We start from the raw sequence: 10,722 nt of genomic DNA on the forward strand, positions 1-10,722 counted from the left end.
CTATCTGACTTTGGACGATTCTGTGTTATTCTACTCTTTTTTCTTTTTAATTGTGTGCATGGTAGCGGACATGTGGAAGACAGATGGGATATTCCATACATGTATAATTAAAGGCATAAAGCGGGTAGAGCTACCTTAATAGGGTTGGGGATTGCGGTTACCAATAAACACAAACCCAACACAGTATTACTATGTGCATATGCACTAACTGAAAAAAGTTATTTAATTGAGCAAGTTTTGATTTCACCATATACTCTTTCATTATTAAACATTCAAGTTAATTTGTGTAATTATGTATACAAGTAAGCCCCCTTCCATCATTAAAAAAACGTTTTATTTCATTTGAATCTCAAGCTTTATAATTCACCAGGTGATAGTAAATACATTATTTACAACGTGACAGAATTATAGACCTAAATCATTGCAGGAAGAAGAATATTGTTGCTTTGATTTGGTACATCTTGCTTGTGGGGGCGGAATTCTGTCGGGCACAGACAAAGTTGCTGACCTACAATGCTGGACTTTTGGGGAGTATTCCGTATAAAGAGGAGCGTGGTGACTATATAGCGACTAACATCGGACACACGGACCCAGACATCATCTGTTTACAAGAGGTGATATATAACAATTAAAGGGGTACTTTTTAGTATCATTGAAAATTCCTGAGGAATACATTTTCATGCAGTTTGTCTATAACTGTAGGAAGGGTTGCGTTTTCAAAAAAAATTACAAAATACAATCAGATCGACTACAATACCATTATGCACAATAGTGTTCATTGTAGAACATGTTTTGTTTTCAGTGAATGTCGTTGCCATGGTTACTAAAAATAAACATTTCTTAGAAATATTTTCAATATACTACTCCTGCTACATTGTTGGTTTGATTTAATTACCGGTATTACTCGGTACACAAGTAGACTACATTAAGATCCAAATTAAATTCGTTATAACGAATTCTAAAAATTGTTATAACGAATTCAAAAATATTTTTGATAGGTCTTAAAGGGGCTTCCGTAAATAACAGATTTAATTCGTTATAACGAATTCAATAAATCTGTAATAACATATTAAATTCGTTATAACAAATTAGTGAATCTGTTAGAACAAATTAAATTCGTTATAACGAATTCAATAAATCTGTTATAACACATTAAATTTGTTATAACGAATTCAATAAATCTGTTTTAACAAATTAAATTCGTTATAACGAATTCTAAAAATCTGTTACAACAAATTAAATTCGTTATAACGAATTCTAAAAATCGTTATAACGAATTCAAAAATATTTTTTGATAGGTCCTAAATGGGCTTCCGTACGTATCCTTCCGTAAATATGCAACATAATTTTTTTTTTTTAATTTAAGGAAGCTCTAAACACGGCTCTTTATCTAAACACTGCACAATAAAGAGCTACACTTATAGGGTAGTTTTATGCAGTTAGAGTGATCAGCCCTTCGAAGTTAGGTTATTTAAATTGTTATTAACAGTTAATTACACATTTTGTAAAAAGATTTATAAAACATTTTTAGCATTATATAAGACCAAAAATAAGTAATTGAAATCAATGTTTTCTTTAACCATTGTCTCTGAACATTTTTCCTGCGGAAATAAGGCACGTACCCTATGTTATAACTGAATGAAAAAGTCTCAATATGCACACCTTTATATGGTATATTTTTCTTTAAGTCTAAAGAGCAGTTTCTGTTCGTGTTTAGAGCTTCCTTAAACATTGAGGCACGTCTTAACTTTCTTTTTGTCAGGTCTGGCTTAAGAGGGATGTAGAATTGCTGACATCGACAAACCAGAACAAATATCCTTATTACTATAGCGCAGTCGATAAGGAGTCGTCCTCTAGGCCTCCCTGTGCCAACATCTCACTCATTAGCGTATTTTTTAAAATATTAGCAAATGGTAAGTCCTCTATAATATTGTGGATTTTTAATTTTACTTGATTGAAAAGAAAATGAAATGTTACATGTAAAATTTGCACAAAGCTTTACCTGAAAAATTCAAAATTTGTAGAATAAGACTGCTGATAAGTCTTACAAGGACATTCATGAAAGAAGTTTATTGAAAAAAGATTTTTTTATAAATTAAAAATGTTTATGAAAAGCATTATATCCAGTACTTACTTATGATTTTTGATGAAAAACAAAACTATATTTTTTAACTTTTTTTGAAAGGGATGGGGTATGACTTTATGCCATAAAAATGTCAGAATTCGTTGAAAAAAATAACTTTTTTAAAGGTTAGCACCTTGGAAATTCTGTGACTAAATAACGAAATACTTCCTATCATTTGCGTCGAAATTTGTCTGACATATATCATTCCAATTGTTAGACCATCATTTTTATAAGAAAATCAATTGATGTCGAATAATTAATTTGCCTATCTGGTCAAAACAAGGTTAATCAATAGGGGATGCTTACACATCCTAGGTACCTGATCCTACCTCTGAAGTGTCGAGAAGTAATTTATGATTTGTTCACAGATATGTATCGTTACTATCATTTGTTGCTGTTTTGTTTTTCTTTTTTTTTAAAGATCGACCACTATCATAATATTGCTCTCATCAATTACTAAGTAGTTACCAATTCATTTGATTCACGCATCATGAGAACAATTTGTGAAATTATTGCTATCAAAAATTAACTTTGACCTCGGTTTGAAGTACCTGTTTAGCTCTTTAATTCGGATGATTATATTTTTACTGGAATGAGCTCGAGTCTATGCATCAACTTCTTTAAAGAGAGCAATCATGACAAAAGATGACCATGACCATTATGACTTTTTGACTATGTCGGACTGAAAATAGCCCCAATTCAAAAAATAGACGTTCTCTCTAAATATAATTGTTGCTCGCAATAATTGGAGAATAAAGATATACACCACAGGTACTTAGGTCTTGGTTTATAAATATGTGTGTACCTTTTTGATATATAAAGAAAGTCAATAACGTACATACACATTCATAAACCAAGACCCAAGTACCTGTGACAGACACAGTTGTATATTTGCAACATACATCATGTATCTTTCGTAAGATTTAACGTGGACCTGACTACAGATCATTATTTTCATTTTGAATTGACAATACATTTTTCCGTTACCTATTCTTGAAAAAGAGCTCTTGGCGAAATAATGTGACTAGTCGAAAGGGGATGCTCACTCCCCCATTATCCCTATCCTACCTCTTATGTTTTAGAGGTCCGTATTTGCTCTGATCAGAAGTGGTATTGTTTCAAAAGACTTCAGTGCTGTTAAATGGTCGTTATATCTCCATATATTTCATTTTCTGAAATCTCGAGTTTGTGTTAACTACTAGTCTTAAAATTAATTTATTTCATTTCATTTTTTAAAAATGAATTACGCATAATTTAGAAGGCAGATAATAAATTTAACTTTAATTTCATGTTCTTCTTCAGATGTTCTTATGTATTTCATGTATTTATTGTACATCAAAGACTATCTAGCAATCTTTTATATGAACAAGGTGCATGTGACTTTGATGCTGGAAAAGAAGACATCTCAGTTGTTTTTATAGTCATTAGGAACCAAAGTACTTCTCGGTGTTGTCAATCCAAAGAATTTTGCTTATTAAAACAATTTGAATTAAAATATATGAATATTTGATTTGATACAGAAAATTTTTATTTATATCAAGGATGTACGAAACACGCAACCTCTACGGGAAAAGCCCAGTGTGCGACGGAAAAAACTGGAGTTATGAACCTTCCACAAAGGTGTATATCTTGTCTTGCAATAGCGTCTACAAATGATTTCTCGTTTCCTAACCTTCTGAGAGATTGTGTTGTGACAACTCAAGGGGAAGTAAATCTTCCTGGACTTGTGGTTCTAAGCAAACGACCAATGCTTAACCCTATAGTAAAATATTTTTTGCCAACTACAAAGAAGACAGCTTACAGAGGATATATACACTTCCAGGTAAATCTTTTTGAAATGAATTACAGAAATACAGATTAAAAGTGGCGTCCATTTTGAATAACTAATGGCCATTATGGACTTCCTCGTCGGACGGGCATTAAAATTGTACAGCTCAACACACTTTTTAAACTCACATGTTTTTTCGCACAAATTAAAGTTACATTTTTCTTGCAATAAAACTTAAAAATATCGAGTTTCAGTGCGAGACACAACCGTTATATTATTAATTATTTCGTGTTAAAGATGCATATTCTCTACAATCATTATCTTAATAAGCTTTAAAAGTCGATGTACGTAAAAAGAATTTGTTTATAAATTGTGTGATGTTAAATGTGTATGATTCTATCATCGGTATTTACAAAGTAATTGATTGAACTTTTTTGATACTATTTGGTTGAAATGTTCAAATTGACTTCTTACAGATGAGTACTTTTCTACGTATTTTGCACATTTTCCATACTTACTTTGTTTTTTTTTTCAAAATGCAGCGCCAAAAAATGACAAAACTGCATAAAGAAATCATGTAAAAGGATAGGATAAAAAAGTATTGTTTATCTTTTAACATAGTAAATTGTAATTATTGAAAAGGAAATTATTTCACATTTATGGTCTGAAAATTTTAAATTTTGCGTTGGAAGGTATCTTTTGAGATTCTAGATTTCAGGACGTTAACCCGAAAAATGCCATCTTTTTAACATGGAAAGCAGTCGAACGGATGAGAAATACTTATATCACCTTGCGCCTTAGTGTCATATTTATGTACAAAAAATACAGAAGTTACATGAATTGCATTGTTTTTCTATCAAGGAAAAGCAAAAGTATGCTTCAACATGAACGGATACAAAGATGGTTGCATTTGACGAAAAACCATCACAAAACCATTTGGAAACTCTCATAATATATCATTGAAGAGCACATAAAAATCCTACAAATTATTATGTGTGAATTATGTTTAAAGTAACGGAAAATGATCAAAATTAAGTTATAAATCATTTGTAAAATATATTTTGTTGAAATGTTGCACAATTTTGCATCATAACAATGTGACCTTAATTTGTGCGAAAAACCATGTGAGTTTGAGCTGTATAACTTTAGGTACTAAGATGTCTAGCATTGAAGGTCATTTGGTTACCAAGTACCTTAAGCTATGAATAACTTTTAAAAAACTTGAAAAAGAACTACATGTAATCAGATACATGTTATATGCATGTTTACAATCGGTGAGGTTTTTAAGTTAATTGTCAAAAGCGGGAAGTTTATCAGATACTTGTGTTAAAATATTTTTATCACAATTCTTTTTAATATATGATTATCTTACTGAAATCATTTCCAAAGACCACAATACAAAACACATATATATTAGTTACCTTCTTTCGTGCACCACATTTTTTTGCTTACTAATTATCCTTACTAAGGATACGTTGTAAAAAGAAAATTCAATACATATTTTACAATTTTAAACATTACCACATCCTGCTTAAGGTTTGAATCCAAGGCTAAAAGGGGCATAAATTGAACAATTCTGAGAAATTATCTAATTATTAAGTTTTTGTCTGTAATTGCTAGGTCAGTGAGTAAAGAAAATGTTCTGAACATGATAAGTTATTTTTATGTATACATATATATTACCGACTTATTCCCCCATTAGTTTAAGGCACATTCTATATAGTCAGAGAAAACTGATTCAAGTATTAAATTAAATTGTTTTCTTTTTCATATCTGAATTTTATGGCTGTACACAAGCCTGAAGAGCCTGCTTTTCTAAAGTAAAGCAACCTATTGATGAACAAGATTGTGTAACAATTTGAAAGATGTAAACAATGATTATCTCATGTAAATGCAACGTTTTATAAGTACTATGATCGACAAATTGACCTTTTTAGAAATACAGTATCATTAAGTCGAATGTTGATTGGAGTTTTAATTATTGTTAGGTTATTCATACACTGAATTGCCTAAGGCTTTTCCGTTTACCCAGCCATGAAAAATAGTTGAATATATTTATTTTCCAACAGAGCAATTAAGAGTATTTTAATATTTATACTAAATTGCCCATAAGTTCTTTACTTTTAATCTGAAATTATATAAAAATTAAAGGTTTTTCCCCAACCTTTTACACTGACAGTGGCTGACATTTTCTAAAATCTAAACAGAACACCCGTAAGGAGAATTTAAAAATGTACAAAAAAGGAAGAATTGTATTTAAATATAGAAATATTGTTTAAATCGTGTATCTTTAAAAGATTTCTTTAAACTAATCTTTCACTAATTTTGTCTGTAAATACAATACAAATGCTTCTTAATTTTAAAATATATGTTTTTAACCATTTATGCCCTTAAATTTAATACTTTTTATCTTACCTTTTATTTCTTAAATTGTACACGGAATGCTTTCATTTTTGCTTATTTAAATTTGTACGTCTGTTAATTTCAATTGAATGATTTCTTTTACTTGTATTTGACCCTTGATGCCATTCAATTTCACATGAAATGCTTTTATCAAGTCCAGATGAAATGCTGACCTATCAATTTTACATGAAATGCTCTCATCTTGTATGTCTATCGATTCCACATGTAAAGCTTTTTTACTTGTGTTTCATTTTAGGTCACTTCCACATGAAACGCTTTTTCTTTGTATTTTACTTTTCATTCTGTAAATTTCAATACCGTAACAGTTCCTCTCCTTTTCATATACCTTATCTTTTTTACTTGTCATTTTTACATGAAATGCCTTCAGTTACTATATGATTATTTACCTTTCATCTCTGTCGATTTTACATGCTTGCTTCCTTTAATTTCATCTTGCATGTTGGTCAGTTTCCTTTCCTGTATCTTACCTTTGCATGTATTACCATAATATGTTTTTCTTTACTAATATTCCACCTTGTATGTCTGTCTGAATGTCTGTTTCTTGAAAGCTTTCTTTTATCATATTTCAACTATTAAAATCTTTAAATTCCCATTTCAGAAAGATAAACTGAAATAATTTGAAAAGAATTATGTCTAGATTATAAGTTATGTATAACTGGTCTTGCGTTTTAAGAAACAAATAACAAAACAAATAAATTTTTTTTCAGGATGAAAATGTCGGTGACATAGCTTGTACGCATTTAACGCCATTACTGGGATCCATATACATTGAACGTAAGAACATTTATTTTTAATTAATACATTGATTCTAGTTTCGTTTTATCAATAATCTAGCAAAATTTTTTTCTTTTTCAAATGGAATATTTAAATCAAGATGCACACAACAATATGCCGAGCTGATTTTTGGATTCAGAATGCAAAGCATCTTCGCTGGCCAAGGGTTTCGGATATCTACCCGATTTATAAACGTTCATAATGAGAATTCCTTGACTAGCGAAGACAAATGCAAAGCAATTCAAATAAAACAGTTTATAAGGCAATTACCATGCAAGTAACACCACTGTAATAAGTACATGTACTTTACTAATAATATATTACAGAAACAAATATACTAGTATCAAACTGCAATTTAAAAAGTTTATTTGAAGAAATCTTGTCATATTATGCAAGTACTTAATCGGTTTAGTTGTTCTTATTAATCGATTATGCATTTATTGTCTGTGAACTTTACTATGAGTTTATTCTATTATTATAGCAAACCTGCAGGGAATCTTCGAGGGTTATGCAGATCAGAACTTTTTTGAGACGATCACATTAGATAATGATTTGTCGTCATCATTACGTGTTGTAATAATGGGAGATCTAAATTGTGGTCCGGGAATTCCTGAAAAGAATATTGAAGAGGAATGTGAAAGTATGTTTATTAATTATTCTTGGTGTTATAGTTGCTTTTCCGACATTTACATCCTATAATTTATGCCATATACAGAGTATCAACTGGTCAAGTTATATTGAACATTTGTTTTTTGATATATTAACATTTAGAGAAAAGTTAATTATAAAAAGCTTGATACTGTTTTAGAAGAAAAGAAATCTAAAGAAAAAAACCGGTACTAATATCTTATATAAATTTCATTTGTTGTAGAATCATACTACCACTTTACATTAGCTGGCTACACGAGTCCCTACGTTGAGCGTGTAGGACTATGTACATACTGTAAGGATAATGAGTTAGCACTGACGCAGTATGACAAGACAGATCTAAGTATTTCCAGTAACATCATAGATCACATATTCGTACGCGGCGTCTATGTGGTCTTTGTACAGGTTAGTCATATTGGTTATAATGTGCATGTGTTTTAAGGTAATTAATCATTGTTATGAATTTGAATTGTTGTATTTTTAAGTGTCTCTCTATATGGGAAGCCACAAAAGCAAAACATATATTTTTAGCAATTCTCAGAATTTTGTTTGAAATCGTTTGATGGTTACTAGAGTATCATGTGTTGCCTCATGCTTTGACCAAGTCTACATATTTTATGGTTGGTTGAGAAATGTTTTAATAGATGTCCCTTAGATGCATAGGAGGGAGGAGAGTATTTATATATAAGATATTTAAGATTTATTTATGGTGAACATACTTAGCACATCCTTGGGACCTAAGCCCTGGAGACAAAGATGTAGTAAATTGGTGTTGCCATCAGTCATACTGTTTCTTGCTTTAGTCATTCTTGCTTTAGTAAAGATATAATGAAAATCTTCAAGGTATTCTAAATAATAATTATTCAATATACTAAACTTACTCCATCCTGAGTCCTGAGCTAGGTGACAACACCACAATTTAAAAAAGACTAACTGCTCACTATAGTCATACAAACAACTTCCAGCTAGATTTCTTTACTGAATATGCAGAAGAGAAGGCACTTGAAGGTCAAATGGATTATCCAAGTTATGACCAAGCTATTCAGTGATTGAACATTGTCTGATACAATGGAAAAATGGGACAAAAAATTTACAATTCGTGGAGAAGTAAAGGACTAGCTGCTCATTATAATCATTCCATTTTTTTCTTCGATTGATCTGATTTTTTTTCAATACTTATGTGATAATGTGACTAATCTAGCCCAATACCAGTGTGATAACGTTTAAAATTTTGACAGAAGAATTAGATAAAATGTGAAGAAAAAAAAACAGCAATAAAACTCAAAAGGCTATCAAAATAATGCAATTTGTACGAGTAAGCAGGGAATACTAAGGAAGGGAAGACTGAGCAACTCCCGCCTATCGGTAACAATGGCTGTGTGCTCCTTGTCGTGATCGGAAAAATGGAAGAATCCTTAGACAATTTAGTGTGAAAATAATGGTTTAAAAATTTGAATGAGAAGCAGCAATATTTGTATTTGATAACAAGGCCTTTCTGTCGACCATAGAATTTGCGAATTATCCACCTTAAACAGTAATGTTGATCTCCTTGTACCATCAACTTATTTTTCGATAACTGTCCTGTTTTAGAAAATTCAACTTTATCTTATTTTTGCATATCGAGCCAACTTTAAGATAAAACCTGCATAATATGCATATGATAATGGTATATTTCTTCATTTAAAAAAAGAGAATGGCAATGCTAGTGTCGTGAGGTTACCATTTTATTGTCTTTTCTTTCAAAATATCCAAAAATTAAACTGACATTTAGACTCTGTGGTGTGTTTAAATTCGAGTTCAAAGGGTAATTATTTCAAATAAACTTATCAATGCATTATGCTTTCCTGAAAAATGACCATAAGTTTTTTTTAAGTTATTTTTTTAGAAGAATGCATGGCAGCGGGTCCACATGATACTCACAATTTTTTTTTTAGCCATTGAAACAATACATACCTACCAATCTAACTAGAAACTGGTTCAATCTTTCATCTAAGAAAAAAAATTAATAATAAAAAAAATATGGACGGCGCATATATAATGACTGTTCAAATGGAACAAACAGTAATAGTCATATTTTAAACTGGGGTGACCTAAAAAGCAATGCAAATTTATGACAATTATAAATTCAAAGATTTGATTCTAAGCGTCATCAAGAAAAACAATGTACTTATATTTCTATATTTGATTTTACAGCGAGTTCTGACGGAATACGTACCCAGTCTACCTTATACTCCGTCGGACCATTATGGTGTACAGGCAACTGTGGTGGACAAAGGAAACCATGTAAAGGTGGATGTTAGATACAAAGAAGCTAATTGAAGAATTTATAAATGGCACTTACTTAGAGTAAAATTGTTAGATAATTTTGTAAATCACATGTGCAGTATACATGTATATTACATTTACAGATTGTCAAATACACTAGTATGTCTCCTTACTGTATGCTGTTGACATGAACTCTAGTTAGAATTAGTATTTTAAATAAAAAATTAAGGGGTATTGAAATTTATCAAGTCCCCTCCTTTCTTCTTTTTTCCAAAAGAATTTTACTTGACATATGACATGTGTATTTAAATTTTCAAAATGCAATGTTCAAGTTATCATAATTTTGATTGGACACTTTTCAACGTCACATAATACCTGGTGAAGATTGTACCCAGTGCCCACCAATGGCAGTGTTGGCTGGTACAATTTTGGAGACCATTTATCTTACTTCTGATGTATGAAACAACGTTGGATTTGCGAACCCATTGGGCACTGACACAAACCCCTCTACTTTAGCCGCTTAAGATCAAACTCTGAGTCTAAATTTGTTCATTAATACCCTGTGGGCTGCAAGAAGCTCCTCGGGATTTTGTTCAAACAATCAAACAGTGTCATAAAGTCCAACGGCAATGATTACTAGTATTCATTCAATATGCTAACAAACTACTAGTAACCTCAAGATATATTTTTTTTACTTCAAAAGTAAAACCATTTGTAA

The 10,722-nt window shown here is 30.8% G+C and overlaps 1 protein-coding gene across 1 annotated transcript; it reads left to right on the forward strand.

Annotated features, from left to right (window-relative positions):
- Window positions 1–403: 403 nt before the first annotated feature.
- LOC134231734 (uncharacterized) lies at window positions 404–10,058 on the forward strand (the record flags this gene model as incomplete). The annotated part of the gene is made up of 7 exons (XM_062713701.1): window positions 404–614; window positions 1,763–1,913; window positions 3,667–3,947; window positions 7,025–7,091; window positions 7,573–7,731; window positions 7,963–8,144; window positions 9,933–10,058. Coding segments are annotated over 7 exons (1,177 nt in total), but the record flags the coding sequence as incomplete, so codon positions are not given.
- Between the last annotated feature and the right edge of the window lie 664 nt (window positions 10,059–10,722).

The sequence above is a fragment of the Saccostrea cucullata genome, unplaced genomic scaffold (assembly GCF_032062105.1).
Source record: "Saccostrea cucullata isolate Sc308-1 unplaced genomic scaffold, CSIRO_AGI_Scuc_v1 ctg4498, whole genome shotgun sequence".
In the NCBI taxonomy this organism is placed as follows: Eukaryota; Metazoa; Mollusca; class Bivalvia; order Ostreida; family Ostreidae; genus Saccostrea; species Saccostrea cuccullata.